Genomic DNA, 18,644 nt, shown 5'->3' on the forward strand with positions numbered 1-18,644 from the left:
CACACACACACACATATATATATATATATATATATATATATATATATATATATACACACGAAGGCACTCAATCATTTTATCCCTGCGGTGCTGCGTCAGCATTTTGTGCTGGTTTCTTGGCTGCACTGAAATATTTTATTCATTCCTCTCCTTCACTTTCTCTTTCCTATCTAAAAAAGTGATGGAACTAGGCCATTTAATATGATCTCAACTCAAGTAGTATTACGAATCGTAGATTATGAAGGTCTCACAGGCTTAAAAAGTCTTCTTGTGGAGATGTTTAGTTGAAGATTATTCATGCTATGGCGTTATTATACCACCTGCATAAAAATGTTTAATGGCGCGCTTGAAAAGATTCATCTATCGCAAAGATTTTAGCTCCGATAGTGAATGTTACAGAAAAAAACATGCGCTGGGTATTTATCCGCACAAACATCTTCTTTTTCATCGCTTAAGAACTTGAGAAAAGGCTTAAAACGTTAACTTTAACACTGCTTAATAATTCCATATGTCAGCATGTTTTATTAAGTTCTTAATTACTTATTGGTGAAGACTGTCATAACACGTAACCTAATTTAATAGGTCAAGTAAAGTGTAAATGTAAACATTGTAGGTTTTCCTTGACTTCACACTGTAAAAAAGGAGTCAATGTTTTCATTTTAAAAAGTAATTAACTTTTGATTTCCTTAAACTTTGAATGATAATTCAACAGAATGTAAAACAAAGATTGTTGTTCTGTTATTTGTATTTCTATGTTTATGTATATGTATTTACAGTACTATGTGTATATATGTATGTATATATTATTCATAGATAGATGTATAATTGTTTATATATTATTTATATAGTTACGTATCTCATAGATACGTCATATTTGTGCCTGTTATTGCACATTTGCACTGTCCGTTTTGCACGATTGTTCTATTTGCACTACTGGTAGATGCTGAGTTTCGTTGCCTTGTACTTGTTACTGTTAGAAGTTCAATGAATCTTGTAGATTCTGATTGTGGTCAATGAGGTTCTTTTTAAACCTGAACCACAAAATTATATTTACGGTGCTTTTGGTTTCAAGCAGGACTGAGCCTTGATCTTTGCTATTTTGTGCCACAGCAGTCCATTTGACCAATAATGTATCCTAATTCACAAACAACTGGAATACAGTCAGAGCTGTGAAGGAACAAACACCGCAGCTCTTGAGAAAAGAAAAAAAGAACTGTGTAGGAATAGAGCACCACATTGACATGGTTAAATCTGCGGTCTTCCCAAAATGTAAACGAGTGGCCTTTGTCCAGCCAAACAAGCAAAGGAAGTTAAGAGGCGATATGTTGAAGAAGAAAGCGTGAATAGAGTGACGCTGGAATTTGTGAGTTATTCCGTGTAAAATATTGCTGAACAAAATGCATGTTATTTCTAGAAACACGAACCATTTATCAGGCGTTTCTTTATGAGTTTAGTAAATAACTTACAGGCCTCGCGTGTACATTCCCCGAAAGCACGCGGGAAAAAAAAAACATTCTGTACTGCATATGTCACCCACCAACATCCCGAAACCTTCGTCCGAGAAGCAATTAAGGTCTTCGAAAACGTTCCATATATACAACTGAGCTAAATGTAAGCAGGCTTTGCTGAGAATGTTTTGAAACTGTTGTGCTTTCCTATCGTTAGCTTTCAAGTGACCCCCCCCCTCTTTTTTTGTTTTTGAAGGATAGAAACGCTTCTCATTGGCGCGTCGTCAGTTCAAGGTCACTGTCTAGTGCACTGATGTCTGGGCGCATCCAAACGACCGTCTTGGAATCCCAGTCCAGACAGGAAAAACACAAAGGTTGCTACCGTCGTGAAAGGAGGATTTCAGTTTCCAGCGCAGGAAAATTAAAATACAACCACTAACCGAGAAATTTAAAATCAACAAAAATTCCAGCCTTTAAATCTGAATGGAAAAACATTAAAACGCAGCGGGAAGGGGGTCAATGAGCCAGTGATGTCTAATCTCTGGAATTCCAAACCTCTAATGCTGCTTTTCTCGTTTTTTGAGCTTGAAAGTTTACGGTAAAGAAAACTGAAGAAAACTTTCTTTAATTTTCAGAGTATAGTGGTTTTGAAATCTACATCGTTTACAGCGCGCTGCATGATTGTCGGTCTAAGTGCTAGTTTTTAATATTTATTGATTTTTGCTTATTTGTTTGTTCATCAACTTTAAAATAAAGTGTAATAAACTGCATGAGATACACGCTGTATATACAGTCGAACGCCAAAGTTTTGATCAAATTGCATGTTTTGCTTATTTTTCAATCGCGAGTATACGTCCTACACAGAGATCAAACCTAAATACTGCATTTTTCTCGAATTTTAGTGTACAATTTCTTTTTAGTTGCTGAGTTTAACATATTTGAATACAATTTGAATAACAATATGTTAGGTTTAGAAAAAAAGTGTGTATTAAATGTGCAAAGTTGTGTTCGCCGTAGACAATGTGTTAACTTGTTTACACTTAGAAAGGAGTCCTTTTGGCCAGGGGTGCCCAAACTTTTACATGGTGTATATAAATATGTTTTACATATTCAAGAGTTTTTAAGACGTTGTTGGATGTGGGCTTTACAAGTAATATCCAAGTAAATGCTAGTAAAAGAACTAATGCTGAACAAAATGTCTTTGCAGTGTATCCAAATGTTGTTACAAATAGACATTTTGGAATGAAATTACGTTAAAAACAGAAAATACGAAACAAAAGCCAGCCAGAAATTAACGGACAGACACAAAACATATCTACACGTACCAGGAGTAAAAAAACTGAAATTACATGTAAACCGTGTATGAAAAAATAAATAAACCAGCATTAAGACATAAGCCATGCACAATTGTTGGGTTTACTTTACTAATGTGTAAAAATTCATAATTCAAATCTAGTAACATTGTTTCTTGTATAGTCCTCAGATCAGTTCATTTGGATCAGTCCTGCAGACTAGTCTTTTGTCAAAACAGCTTCCCAGCATTCTTAGCGGTTTTGGTGGTTTCTGTTAATAAACTCTTGTTTTTATTATATACTTGTTGCAGAAGAGTGGATCAGTAAAAGCTGCAATCCATTAAGTATCGTTATTTTTGTTTGTTTTTGTTTTGGGGTTTTTTTGTGACCATAAGTTTTCATGATTTATTTTAAGGTGAATGCAACTAATTTAAGTGCACTGTGCATCTGAGTTAATGTAATATATCTACACAAGATCATATACAATCACATCTGCCAGGCATCCGCAGAGAGCAGGCCATGAGTAAATTAGGCCAATTGAATTGAATTGCATGGACGTACATTCTATGTAACGTTACTGGAATACATTCAAGTATTATGAATTACAAAAAATATACATTATATTTGTCATGAAATATATGAAATGCAACGAGATACTGAACAAACAACTGTTAAAACAGCCTTGTGCTTACATAACATATATAGAGAGACCTACTGTCAAAAAAACAATTGTACGTATTTGAAACAGAGATTTGAATATTTTAATGCAGGAAATTGTTGGAGTGGACACCCGGACTGAGTGAAATCAGGCATGCACACAATAGCAATATTAAACCTGCACTTGATCAAGTAGGCCTGCCTTAACTCCTATTCGCCACCAGGGGCTGTCATGCACCATGGTTTCAGATTTAAACGCCAATGCGAGGCTGGACAGGCCTGTATGAGTGCTATCATTCTCTCAGCTGTGGAGTTTTTTGTGGAGGCAAATAAACCTGCGATCTATTCCGCTTGAGGGAAGAGCAGAACAACCTCCATGTCTTCTCTCAAACTGGATAATCGCAGTTATCCAGCTGTTCGCAGCTGTTAAGGGACAGCATTACATGTTGCATAATTATTACAGCCATTAATGAGCCTTAGGTTTTTACGTTGAGTAAAACCTACAGGTTAAAACGTTGCTTTATATCAGCCTTAAACTCTTAAGGGCGAAGTGAAGCCGTTGAAAATAAGTGCAGGTCTTGAGTGAAGGCTTACCAGACCTCAGCTGAGAACACTGGAACGTGATATGCTTCCAGAATGTAACACTATTAAAGTTCTACATACACGCATTATTGTCGGTTGTAACTTTTGTCTGAGAAAACAAAAATCACATTTCAAGCACTTAAAATTAAGAGCTTAACAAAAAAGAAATTGGGTGTCGAGTAATCCTATACAATGTTGTATATTACGTCACAACGTATCACGTCATTTCTTCTAAAATTTCATATAACTCATCGGCTCAGTGAACCAACTAAGATGAAAGCGCTATCGCCGCAATTGAATTAACTGGATTCCATTTAACTCACCATAACAAGTCTATTTAATTCCAGTGAGATCAACTTATTCATTTTATAGTGCATAAAATATATTACATATGGAATTATAGAGCATAGTTTTCTCTTCAACGTTGCTTATTCTTGGCAACAGCTGTGTTGAGATCGTATAGTTTATTCGCGTGAGCACGATGTAGACATTAGAATGAAATAAATTCAGTGCATTGCTTTTTTTAGTGGCTTTACCTCCGTCTTTCTCGCCACCCACAGGCGAAGATTAGTTAAGCTGTTTGTAATTGGTTAAGCTATTGTTGTTTGATTGTTGGCTCATACATTTGGTCAATAGTGCAAGAGCTTTAGGCGGCATTTTGCTATTTTAATTACTTGCGCCAAAATGAGCAACAATAAGTCAACCCATATATCGCCTTCATATCCATGTGAAGGAAATGTACACAAAACACTTCCAAAGCACAATCGGAAACCAGTCAAATGCACTGCCTTATTAAGAACCTGCGTCACCTTTCTATTCAAAAGCAACCTGCTGCTATTTATTTATTTTGTTGTTGCTGTTGACGACGATGACGGCGATAACAAGTCGGTATTGCTTGGAAATCAGCATCACCATAACTTGAGCTGATTTTTCCAAAAGGGCTGCGGCGCAACTTGATAATAAGACTGACTAGAACATGTCTAACTGTGTTCGGATAAAACGATCTTCATACTGTAGAAAAATAGCCGCAAAATAAGCGGTTTATCATTCAGACCGCGGCTACAGAAACGACTGCGAGAAGTAGGCCTGCATGCTGAACTTCTAAATGTCATAATAGAGAAAAGCCTCCCAAACAAAGCAAACTGTGCAGTACAATCCCACTTTGAATTAAGCGCGGACTGAAGACTGTAGGAGCATATTGCGCAAAGTAATAGCTCTCCGAGAGTATATTATACATCAGTCTATAATCAATAGTCCACTACAGGCTGTAGAGAAGCAGCGCGAATTTTCAGCGTTTTAAGGTAAAATCACACAACTGTTGGACAGTGCGCTGTTCTATGGAGCATTGAGAAAGCTTACCAGCTCCGGGTGTGCCCTGTATCTTACAGATCTTCCTGATTCCATGTAGGCAGGTTCATTATTTGTCCTCCTCGGCGAACAGTAAATCACGACATGCCAGACAGAGACTTCACAGCTCCAACTTGTCCAAGTCAGCGTGATGCAGTCACTGCAGACGTCAGTGCTCTACCTGTAAAATACCGCACTCTGTAGACTCAGCCTGAGTGTGGTGTGGAATTAGTGGCTTTGCAAAGCAGTGAGAGCAGTTTGTAACCTACCTACTGTTTTAGCTCCGAAGCTGGGGAAAAAAATGGTGTATTAGGATCACTGTAATGATAAAATAACAAAACAAAGCACATATAAAAAGATTACATGGCATCTAAAATGATATCAACTTTTGTAAACATGTTATCATTGAACCTGAATTGTCCTGTCACAGTTTCTCGTCTGCTACCAACACCACCACTGCGCCATTAAAAGGGGAAGGAAGCCCACCCTTTCCTCAGCTTGCTGTGCTTGAGCGTTTTTGTGTCAAGGTCAAAGAGACTGCATAGTCATGGTCAAGGGTAGCCGCATAAAGACACAATGGATAGCCAGTCGTCTTGCTCAGACTGGGCGACTGGCATTGTAGCCTAGCAATAGAAAAGCGTGCTAAGTCAAGGTTTCGGAAACGACTGTGAGTCACATACTTCGCTCATGTCAAGATAAATTGTTTGGTTATTGACTACTTAATCAACTTTAGCATATAGACACTATTATTTATTGCTATGGTATGTTGCTGAGCAGCTACTAAACTGTTTTGCAGCGCAGCCTTATCATTAAGACATATGTATTCAAATAGTAGTGCTCAACTTCTTATTTGGTTCAGTATAATATAAAGAAATTAACATAAAATATAAAATGTGGCTTAATATTTGCACAGGTCATAATTTACGTTCTTTTTTGCGTCCAATGTGTTAAATGTGGCAAACAAACACTAATTGTGCAATAGCAAGTTTTCTCCGTAAAGAATATTAGAAAAAAAGCAAAAGTGTCGTTTAATCAGAGGAGCCAAGTAGGCCTAGAAGACAAGAATTGCATAAATAAAATAGGAGACAATGTAATCATCGTTTGCGTTTTTGTGGTTAGACAATATGACAAAACTGTTCCAAGTTCTTCAGGACCTTTTTCTGAAATACAGCATCGTAATATGTTTTGGTCTGTAAAAAGTTAAGCTTTGATTGTTCAGGGAAACAGAAGTTTGTCTCACTTAGTCGACAGTTCTATTTTAACGCTTTAGCACCGAAACCTTAATGATACTATTATTCATATATGTTATATATTGAAATGTAGCAAATGTAGAAATGGTGTTTTAGATGTTGTAGCCCAGGCCTGCTTAACTGCATCAAATCTCAATATACCTTCATTTACATTAACAGACAAATCAGTGCGTCAGTTCGGGATATGTGAATCAGATGTACTGTTATGTGCAAAAGTTCGAGCACAGGCTTTTCTGAGCATATCCTCTACAGGGAACAAAACTTTTTAACATATTGGGGAAAATAAAACATAAAACTATAAAGTGTGACATAACCTTTGCAGAGTTTTATGGGTTTTTTTCTGTTTCAGCAAATAAACAAAAATTGTACATTGAATTGTGGAGAAGTGTCTTCTCTGTAGAGGTGGTCTTCACTTATTTACACCCAGAAAATCCACAAAACATGTAATTTGATCGGCGTGTTCAGATTTTTGCACGCGACTGTAGCGCTTTTGTTAACACGAAAGATGGAAGAAGCATATCATGTGTCAGGGATAACGTGTGTATGTTTACAGTAAAGTTTTAGTGTGAAAGCGGCGCACAGGAAAGGAGGACAAGCTCGATAAACATTACAAGCTTAATTCATCTCTGCGTAAAATTGTAAGTTCAAAAATATGAATGTTGAACATATTTAAACCACTATAAACTTGAGAACTATACTAGTTACACTAGTTTATGTATTGTTATTGTTAAAGATGGGTAATTTTTTTTCACACAAACAATATTGCCTTGTTGAATAATTAAAATAAGCCGATGTGATTTAATCGATTCTAAATGTTTAGCAAAGTTTCGTATAACATGTATACCATAGTCCGATTTGATGAAAAATATGCACATCATATTTTTCCCCCATTTCTTTTCACAATTGATGGACAAAGTATTTTAAAGATTAGTATTAAAACATATACAGTACTGTGCACCTACGCACGATCTCAGCAAAAGTTTGCTTTTGCTTGTAAAACATCATGTCAATAGAATACATACAAATAAAAATAATTACAGGGGGAATATATATATATTATATATATATATTATATTAATATAATATAATAATATAATTAATATATTATATTATATATAATGTTTTATATCTTATGAGCTAGTTTGAAAAACGAAGTTTGGTTCCAGGTTTCTCCTCCAGCATCTAAGTTCCACCAGCAGCACCCGATTTAACATGATGGAGTAAAGCAGGTGTTGGATAATAAATAATATCTAGCTTTTGCGCAGTACGGTATATTCTACAAAATGTTTTATTTCGCAATTGTGTGCCATTGCCGCAACCTTAACAGCCACTGAGGTTTTTCTTTTCGCTTCTGCCTCAAACTATTTTGCTTTTGGTTCACTTCTGTACAGTTTGAAAAGAAGACATTCAACCGTTAAAAGTAACACATACCTATTTCTTCGAATTGAAAAAAAACAAACAAAAATGATCATGAGCAACAGATTTGTGGACACATTGCAGTAATGCAGCCTCTAGGCTTAAAAAAAGAAAAGAAAGAAAAACGTTTTTTACTCCAGTTGATCCAAATAAGACGAATCTTGTTTACCTGTATAATGATTATGACAGATTTATGCACTGAATATATTCGGGACAAACATGTAGAATAAATCAACTTTATAAAATGAAAACCTGCTTGTAAAAACAGTGTATATATATACATACATACATACCTACATACATACATACATACATATGAAACGACACAAACACGCGCTACACAGATCCAGGCAGGGGGAAAAAACGTGCATTAATAAGTAATACTCTTTAATATCCACAATGCAATAACAAACATTCCAGTTTCACGACAGAGAAACATCCTTCACTGGGAGAACGTGAACGAGAGAACCATAAACTATAAGCAATATACAACTCCTTTCGCGCCACAGTCTTAATTAAATAACAATGCATGATACTGTACAATTTCACAATAGCAGCCTTGCTCACGCGCTCCGGGTCAGATACAGATACAGGACGGACTGTCTTTGAAACGTGAGCTTCACGCACACTGCTGTATTTCTCAGCTCAGAGTTGGCACACTGCTTCCCTCAAAGAAATCCGTTAGGATGCATTTGATCTGTTTCCCACTGATGCTTCTTGCTAACAGATGTCTTAAAGGGGAATTCCACCAATGATATGTTTAAAATTGTGTATTTAATTGGTTAAGATGCAAACAGAGCCATTCCCAGTGGTTTGGTGTGAAAGGCTCCGTTCTAGAGAAATTTACTTACAGTCTGAATGGTTCAGAGTGGTGGTGACAGGAACCAGACGTCGACCTCTAAAAGCTCCCTCGCAAAAAGTTACTGCATGAAATGGTCATGAATACGCTGTCTGTGTCTGATGTCAAAATGGGTGGAGGGATACCTGCAGGGCGGTGAGAGGCAAAATAGTGGCCAAACATTCATCAACATTACAGGTAAATTCAGAAGAAATGTACAGGTTCACTGGTGATTTGGATAGTAAATAAAATGTCTATATTTGTACCTCTTGTTCCTTTCACCACCACTGTAAAGAAATTTCACACCAAACCACTCAATCACTCTGCAAGAATGAAATTATGCAGATATAGTTGTCATTTGCAATAGACTACAATTGAATTTTCATTTTTACACACCGGGTTTTATTTACCAGATTCCTTTGAGGTGGTCAGTACAACTGGGGGCTAGGTACGCCAGGCTTGACAGATCAAATATAAATATTTTACCAAAACCTTTTCATTCGTTTGGTACGTTGAATATGAACAGGAATCAGGTGGCATGCATGTGGTTGCTGGTCTTCGATTTGCAAACGAACTTCTTTTCCTTTACGCGTCGGTTCTGGAACCAGATTGTAACCTGGCGCTCGGTGAGGTTGGTCGCAGTGGAGATGCGGCGTCTCTTGTCTTTGGTGATGAACTTGCTGGAGGCGTACTCCTTCTCAAGTTCTTTCAACTGGATCTTGGTGTAAGGCACCCTCTTCTTGCGGCCACGACGGTAACTGCTGACTTCGGGCTGCAGTGGCACCACGTCTGCAGGGAGGGTTAAGTAAGGACAAAAGAGAAAATGAAGCATGCGTATCATGTTTGGCGGATATTTGAGGGAAGTTCGAGTTTTACATTTGTCTTAAGAATGTCAGCCTGGTTTCTGTGATCAATATAAACTCCTATGAGGCATATTATCTAAGAGAGTGAACAGAAACGATCACATAGAGTCTTATGCAAAAGTTCAAAGTGGAACATTTTTCACACAAATGCAAATTTTAGTGTACAATTAGTTTAACACATTACATATAATGTGCCATAACTTTTGCAGGCCAGAGTTTATGTTACATATATTGATTTTTTCACCACTGTGTCAAATAAATAGTAATCGCTCGCTAAAATGTGCAGTAGTGAAGAAATTCAATGAAACATGCCATTTGACGAGGGGTGGCAAAACTTGCACATGACTGTAGATCAAGTTCAAATAGTATAATCACATCCAGAGAAACCAGCACGTGAAAGCTAAGACGTGGAAGTGTAAGTACGGTTTACGTGGGTCATTTCTGAAGCGTTATTTTTTATCATTGTTTTAAAAGTGTTTTCTAAAATAAAATGCGCAAAATCCTAGCACACATGATGACGCAAATAGCGCCACACATGTCCAAGCATCCAAAAATGGCTCATTTGTTGGAAGTTTACTTATGGGAAAAAGTGTCTTACATGCAGCTGTAGGTCTATCATAGCGCTTGCGGATGTGATTAAAAACTGAAATTGAAATTGATGAGGTGGTTGGACCGGCGCACTGAACTGGCGCACTTTCACTAACGGGCTGTGCAATGAAGAAATGAATGCAGCTGCCAACGATCAACGGGTAAAGTAAAACTGTTAGTAAAACAGCCCAAAAATGCACTGCGCTGCCACCGCAAACTAGGCCTGCCGCAATTGTTTCTGGTGCTAAAAGTAAGCAAGTGCGTATATTGCAGGCGTGCTATCTCATTGACTTTCTCATTGTCTCATTTGGCCTGACATCCTGAATGAAGGCTGATTAAGATTACAAGAACATTAGAACAACTTGCAGGTTCCCTCATTTTTATTGTAGGTGCTAATTTGAGCAAAAATGGGGTTGGTATCTCTGAGTAGGTTGTTTTATTTTGCGCAGATTGCGATCATGGAAGAGGATCATTAACGTCCGTGCGATTTTGCTGGTCACTTCTAATAAATGCTAGATTTCTCATTTGTGTACTGTAGAGCAGTGCAGACGTTCTCCTCTTGTACACCTATTATGTAATTAACATAATCTATTTCAATTTCTTTAGGGAAGTACTCGTGGACGAAGACTAAAGATTAACTGACAGTGTTTATAGGGTCATGTAGAAGAGTTAATAGACAGTATTACAGAAGACAATAGAGAGACAAACTGTAGCCTATTAAAAATGACGACTGACCGCAGGGAACGTGCCATTTGGAAACGTTCCAGGATTTTTTTTGGATGTCCACTAAGAGCAGAGGCCAGGCTATCAGTGTGAGATAATAGTAGACACCTCGTTTTACTCTGAGGCTTTTAGTGTTCGCCTTGTGAATGTAGTGCTAGCTAAGAGTTAGAACCGAAAAGTTTTTGATTTTGTGAATTTTTAGTTTAGAATTTCCGTTTAGAGGGTGCGCAATGTGTTTATCTCATCAAATCAGCCTTAATAACATCTTCAGAATTTGAGGCCTGTAAACAAACACTTAGGCCTAGGTACGCCTGCATTATATTCCCCCCTCCCCCACACACACCCACACACACACACACACACACACACACACACGTACAAACACACACACATGCAAAACATTCATAGACAAAATTAAACAGATATTCATATTCCTACTACACTCATACTATTACTATTGTAAATACTATTGTAATTACCATTATTGCTATTTAAATGAACACTGCTACCACTGACAATAAGCAACAACAAACAACAACATCATTAATGATGATAATAATAATAATAATAATAATAATACATTCAAATATCCATAAAAGACTAAACTGTCTTTCTACAAAAAATAGGATTTTGCGCCATGTCGCAATTCAACTGATTAAACTTAAACCTCTGTGCGTGCTGTGCAAACATTTCCTCAAGCTTAACCCAAAACACTTTACAAGCGTAAAGAATGTAACCCAAGGATAAAGAATATATAAGACCACAAATATTCTGACGCTAACCAGGCCATCTGCTCATAATCGCAGCTCGTAAGCTGCTCGTTATCCCAGCATTGATCGCACAGTGATGTTTACATCAAGACTGAGTGTTTCATTCTGGCGTGCTGTGAAATAGTGAATCAGCGCAAAATGAATGTTGAGCCTAGACTTAACCGCATTTTCAACCTCGATGCTGGCATTTGCAGCGCATTAATCTGCGGCCCATAACAATTAAGACAGTACTATATGCTTCCTACACTCTTAAAAAATATGGTTCTTCAGAGGTTCTTTAGTAAAGAAAATGATTCATCATAGAACCATGAACACTCAAAGAACCATTTGCATCCTTAGTCCTTTACATGGTGACATGGTTCTTCAGGCTGATGGAGATTGTGTTGTATGCGGTTCTGTATAGCACCAAAAGGGTTCTGTTGTTGTTACGATGTCAAGTTTGTGCCAATAGAAACCCCCTGTTTGGTACAATATAGAACCGTTTTGAAAACCTTCTACATATCACTATATCTATCAATCTGAAGCAACAATTCATCATGCACAGAACCCTGCAAATGTTTGTTTGGGTGTTTATCGATCTATATATAGCCAGTGTCTTTATTAAAGAACCATCTTTTTTAACAGTCTAGGTCAATGTGTTTTTCCCTGCCCTGTATACCTGGAAAAGGAGACTTCCAAAGGTGGCTGGACTGAGATTGCTCCTTGGAACAATATACTTGGCCGTCCCAGCCGTTCGACAGTGCCCAGTGATTGTAGCCGTCCATTGGTATTAAAGTCTCGTGCCGCGGCTCTGGGTGCGCGCTGATTCCCGGCATCACCGACATGTCCAGATAGCCCGGGACAGTTTGGTAAGAGCTGGCGAAACTGGGGTAAAAAGCAAACTCTTTGGCCCGGCTGGAAAGCTCCTCGGTGGGCAGAGGTCCGCTGGGCTCCGTGTACTTCTCGGCAGGATGGTACGAGCACGGCTTCTGCTGCACGTTCACGCCGTGCGAATGCGACAGACGGCATCCGTAGTAGGGGCTCCCAAAAGGATAAGCGCAACCCAACGACGCGCCCGAGGACGTCTGTGGTGCCGGGCATTGCCTGCTGCCGGAGTCCTGCGTGGGTATGTCCGGGTAAACCGAGCCCTGGTGACTCAATATGCTTCCAGAGTGGCGCCCCAGCGACGGGTGCGAGATCAGTTCCCTGCAGTGAGTGGCAGGACAATTGCCGCTCAGTCCCTCCATGGCCTGGTTTTTATGTGGATTGTTTTCATTCGGGCTTTTTTCGTACACGTACATCAAGGTGTCCGCCCAGCGTGGATGCAGGACCAGCGAAGTCGTCATATCACGCGCTGTCGATGCCTTTTTAAAAGTCGACTAGTCCAAGAGGGGCACCTCACTTCCAAGCTCATTTTTTTTCTTTCTCCTGTGCGCATGCGTATCCACACCAAGCCTCCAGTGTCCAGTTCATTATTAAGACCAGGGCTTTTGCTGACACGTGACGCTATCGAAAACCACGGAGAGTGAGGGGGTTGGAGGGACTTGGGGCGGGCGACTGGACGGGACATGTAATCCCTTTAAGTGGCCAGAACCTCAAGACGTGCATTGGCATTTTAAAATGCGGCGCACGCTGTCATTGGCTGGGACAACAGACGTGCCTGTCTTTAAAGGGGAGGACAAAACATCTTACAGAAGTGGTCGAAAAGAAATTCTGTACCATATCTGGGCAAAATAACAATGAATGGCCCAAATCGCAAGTTCAATATCTGGATCATCATCTTTGGAAAAGATAAATGGGGTCTGTGTAAGATGCATGGAATATACAAATATTTAAGCGCTGTATTTTGTCAAAAGAAAATAAACATACATGGACAAAGTAAATGCAATAACACTCCGGCATGGATGAGAATAATGGTAGCGATGATAGATAGATATGAAAACCTTTTTTTCATATTATAAAAGTAACTGGTCGTATAAACTATTTCAATTAAGCCAAATATTTGCACTCAAACAGAGTAAAGTCAGTTTGCGAGGACTTTGTTACTTCAACATAAAATTCTCGAAACATTTCAGTGCATTTTATTTCTCTTTCACTAGAATTGAGTTTTTTTTTGGCTCAACATGGACAGTTTTTATCCACGGGATTCCACTCTGTCCATTTTACATTGAAATTATTAAAAAAAAAAACAGACACAATTCACGTGTTCAATAGCAACACATTTTCATTTTCAATAGTTACATTTACCTGAAATCTCTAATTATATACACGGTTAGAAATAAAGGTACCATGGAGGTACATGATTCGTTCATCAAGATACAAACAGTGTAAATGTTCCCTCAAAGGTACAGCAGTGGTTTTAAGGTCCAATTGTGTACCTTATATATTTCCCAATGGAAAAGTAGATATTTGTATCTTTTTATAAACTAATTTTTTGAAACAGATCCATTGGATAAAACGCCTGGAGGTGAGACAGGGGGTGTGGAGCCAATGCGTCTTAGAAAATATCATTTCAGTGGATTATGGTACAGTTATGTTCCCTGCATAAAGGTACTGAGATGTACCCCTGAGGGTACCACCCCAGTGACAAGAAGGGTACTGCCCCCAGTGACAGTGTCGCACCTTTTTTCTGAGAGTCTAGTGTAAAATGAAATTTACTCTATGTAAGTAAATGCAGAGAGAGAGAGAGCGAGAGAGAGAGAGAGACAGAGAGAGACAGAGAGAAAGAGAAAGAGAGAGAGAGAGAGAGAGGGAGAGAGAGAGACACAGAGAGAGAGAGAGAGACAGAGAGAGACAGAGAGAGACAGAGAGAAAGAGAAAGAGAGAGAGTGAGAGAGAGAGAGAGAGGGAGAGAGAGAGACACAGAGAGAGAGAGAGAGACAGAGAGAGACAGAGAGAGACAGAGAGAAAGAGAAAGAGAGAGAGAGAGAGAGAGAGACTCTTTTTACTCTGGGTTTTGTTGCATTGTCTGCACGTCAAAAAGAACAAACATAATTCCAAAATCTTTTGAGTAAATGGAATTCGTGCGTCTGCAGAGAAGAACAAAACTAGGCCAATAGGCAAATAGCTCACAAATACTGACCATTCAAAGGCCAGCTGTCAGGAAGTCCAAGGTCAAGGTGGAAACTCAGACAAACAGGGTCGTAATCAGTCTAGACAGACAAGAACGGACTTCTCACTCGCGCAGTTGAGTTTACGCGAAAACTTGGTGCGAACACACCAGATTTCAGGGACACCTCCGGCGGCCCGACCGAGAGAAACCTTAAGACGGAGTTTTAAACGGCCATCCAAGTATGTCTAAAGAGTAACTACACTATCCTGAATCTACAAAATCCTGAACGAATAGATAGATTTGTCAGTTTGTCAAATTGTGCAATGTAGAAAAAAACAGACGCTTAAAATTGTACATCACTGGAAACAGAGTGCTCTTAAAAAGCTCTGTTGGGTTCTGATCATTACTTAAAACTGATTTTAACCCAGCAGAGCTCAAGGCCTTGAAACAGCACTGTTGCTGAATCAGTTCAGAGCATCAGTTTGTAGAATTTATGTCACTGACCATCTAAACCATTTCCATGAAAACATTGCTTTTTATTATTATCAGGATTGTTTATTTATTTGTCAGTGTCCATTAATAAAAGGCATCAACAGAACTGTAAATAAGCCAGAGGTCAGATGTTATAAGGCACCATAAAATAACTTATATTAAAAATGACAAAACTTACATTCATTATCAAATATGAACAAACGTCCGTACAATGCACAGCAAATACAAATATTAGAATCTGAATTAGGCACAAATATCAAGTGATAATCATTCGTGAATCGATTTATCTCATTCAACCATTACAGACGTTAATGTAAAATGTAAAAATAAACTTTATTCATATCCAAATTCTAATTCTGAAACCTAAAGCACGAAAGAATCGTTTTACAATGTCAACTAACAGATTAAAGCAGAGGGATTAAAAAAAAAACTCAGCACGTAAATGAACAAGATACTTCATTCTTTATTTACTTTAGTGGCAGAAATGTAGAATAAAAGTCTGCGAGGGTTTTCTACTCAAATAGACTAAAGAAATCTAAAGAAAGATAAACAGGTCACAGCGCTGGATAATCTTCCAGAACCGTCTGAAAACCATCCACACGGTGCTGCGGGCTTAAAGCGTGTCATGTTAAATCAGGAAACGGACGATTCTCTGAACATCTCAGAGCACCAGGCTTGTGTTAATGGTCTCATATTGCTAAAACATGATCAGCCTAACTGAACTTTTTGAAAGTGGGCTCAATGGAAACGTAGAGCTCACAAATAGCAAATATCCATTCAGGTACTTCTCAGTGGTTTAGATACGGTGTGGGGGTATGATACAGTTAAGGTAACCACGTGGACATGTAACATTGTTAGGCTCCCCTGTATTTCCATTTCCTGAACGATGCAATATTTGCAGAATTATATAAATTTTGTCGAGAAGCATAAACAGCATATATTATAGTATTACGTCTTTAATGCATATATGTATGCATTTTTTATATATGTATGCATTTTTTATATATATATGCATTTTTTGTTTGTTATTTTTACATTTCATAATGATGTGCATCTTTCAACATTACTGGCTACTGTCTGTAGCCACGTGACTAATAGTTCAGAGTCAGTAAAGATGAGTCCGGTGCTGACCTGTACTGGAGTTTTCTAAGACATTAGACATCAAATAGTCTTGGTGTTTTTTCTGGTCTAACATATCTGATCCAACAACCAGCTCATTAATAAGTCCTTCCTGATTGGAAGTTGGGGGTGCTAACGCAGGAAAAGCCAAGATTTTGAAGGACGGGATGAACCACTGCGGTTACTATTCCCTTTTCTCGTAGTCCAAAGCATAAACAAGGGAAACAATACATCAGGACTTTAAATAGTATGTAGACAGTCATAGGACGAAACAATCGAGGTTAAAAAAGAGTTAAAATGAGTCCAGAATTCTTTGTTATTTTGAATTTAGAATAGTTGATATTTTATAAGAAACGAAAAAGAAAACACCGTAGACAAGCCTAAACGTTGCTCAAAGTACATCAGTGAAACGATTTTACAACGAAGTCGTTGATTAATAATGCACCAAACCGTGATATTATCTGTATATTTCAAATGTTTCATCTTTTATTTTGGCGCGCTAGTTCAGCGCATAGAAACATATTATTGAATAATTTGTTCAGCCTTTTTCATTTGACAAATTGTTTCTGCTGATACGGTTTCTGTTTTGGTACAATTCTAAAATTGCCAAGCATTCGCGTAATAACTTACAAAGCAGGTAAGATACATGCTAAACAAAACAGCCTGGCCGTCATAAAGAACTGGCCCACTTCCCGCCCATCACAATAAGACCCGCAGACCTCTGTCGTCTACAGACGTCCAAGTTCAAGTTAAAAGGCTCTTTGTCCAGACAGCAGTCCCCAGATCTTTCCAATTAGTCCCTTCATACAGGCTGGTCATTTGAAATGAGGCGTCTGTCCAGGGTGCCAAAGAAATGCATTTATAGATATAGAAAAATTTCAAATTTTCAAAGTAGTGAAAATGAATAATCTGTCATTGCGGCTCTGATTATTAGTAACCGGGACATGAATGGATGGTCTGTAATATATAGAATGACATGTTTTCCTTCAACGCAGTGGTCTCAAAAATAATATAAGCAACAAATAAAAATGTATACATAGAATATATATATATATATATATATATATATATATATATATATATATAAAACATATGTAACATTGTGCAAAAGCACATCGTTTAAAACCCTTTATTTTGGCAATAAGTGCGTTTGTGCTCGCAAAACCGCCCTATATGAAAAAGATTACATGCAAATAAACACTATTAACAAGAATTTCTTATTTTCAAAAAAGTACTTGATGTCCTATGAGCTATTTGGATGAATTTTATTACGTTCCATCAGCAGCACCTGATCATAACATATATTATTAAGTGTTGATTAAACACGTGTTGATTAGATAACCCAGGTGTTGAATCATTACCTCAAATAATACCGGACATCTTTGAAGAGAGATTAGGAAAGGGTTAACCAAGCACAACTACCTACACTAAATCATTACTTACAGTATTAATATTATTTATTATTTTTTTGTGTTTTTTTTAACAAATAAACGCTCATCACAAAGAAAATACCTTTAATTCTATATTTTTTCAGGTGCCTAAAGTTTTTGCACGGTCCTGCATGCTCCACTGGAAGGTTCTTTAAGAAACCGTTATTTTAAATGAAATGTGTGACGGTGAAGGGTCTTCATGTTTAAAGAATGCAAGAGTTCTGTAAAGTTTTCCTCAGGACTGTAAGTCCGAGCTTCGAACCATTCACGGACGTTGTTTTCTGTGAACCGCAAATTGTGCTGGTTTTAATGTTGTTTTATTACTCAGAGTATGAAGTTCTTTCGAGATCTTCTGACCTTCTACGTGAAGAATGGAGTAAGAGATGGGGTGATCAAACAACGCATTTATTTTACATTGTAAGGGGCCGCAGTCAGTCTCGAGCACAGACCTAACCTGAAACAATAGGTTCGAGACTGATATTGTTACAACTCATATCGTGGTTAAGATGAAATAAAACGTCTCCTCAGGGCTTTGTTTGGGCTTCTGCTAATCCAGGTTTGTGGGAGGAAATAGGTTTTATAAAACACTGTATACTCTGTATGAGTTTCCCCGCACCACACTTAGCCTGCAGTAGGAGCTTGTTAAACTTTTAAAAGAAGGCTTATGGCTATTTTTTAGGAGTCGCTTCGGGAAGGGAATTAGAAGTTAACGTCAGACTAGTAGCTGGAAAGGAGCAACACGTTTAATCCAAGTGGGCCAAAATGAAGCGATCTCTAACTTTTCAGAACACACCAAGT

The 18,644-nt window shown here is 38.1% G+C and overlaps 1 protein-coding gene across 1 annotated transcript; it reads right to left on the bottom strand.

The window, feature by feature from the left end:
• Positions 1-9,359: 9,359 nt before the first annotated feature.
• LOC108424576 (homeobox protein Hox-C13a) lies at positions 9,360-13,099 on the bottom strand. Its single transcript, XM_017692706.1, has 2 exons — positions 12,433-13,099; positions 9,360-9,619 (listed from the first exon to the last, which is right to left on the bottom strand). Exons 1-2 carry the CDS (start codon positions 13,097-13,099, stop codon positions 9,360-9,362), a joined length of 927 nt encoding a protein of 308 aa, XP_017548195.1.
• Between the last annotated feature and the right edge of the window lie 5,545 nt (positions 13,100-18,644).

The sequence above is a fragment of the Pygocentrus nattereri genome, chromosome 21 (genome assembly GCF_015220715.1).
Source record: "Pygocentrus nattereri isolate fPygNat1 chromosome 21, fPygNat1.pri, whole genome shotgun sequence".
Classification (NCBI taxonomy): Eukaryota; Metazoa; Chordata; class Actinopteri; order Characiformes; family Serrasalmidae; genus Pygocentrus; species Pygocentrus nattereri.

Bases quoted from the DNA above. Each gene is read 5' to 3' on its own strand.
- LOC108424576 (XM_017692706.1), bottom strand. From the start codon at position 13,099: ATGACGACTTCGCTGGTCCTGCATCCACGCTGGGCGGACACCTTGATG. The intron at 9,620-12,432 runs GTATACAGGGCA...CCCTCCCTGCAG, and splicing joins TTGGAAGTCTCCTTTTCCAG to ACGTGGTGCCACTGCAGCCC.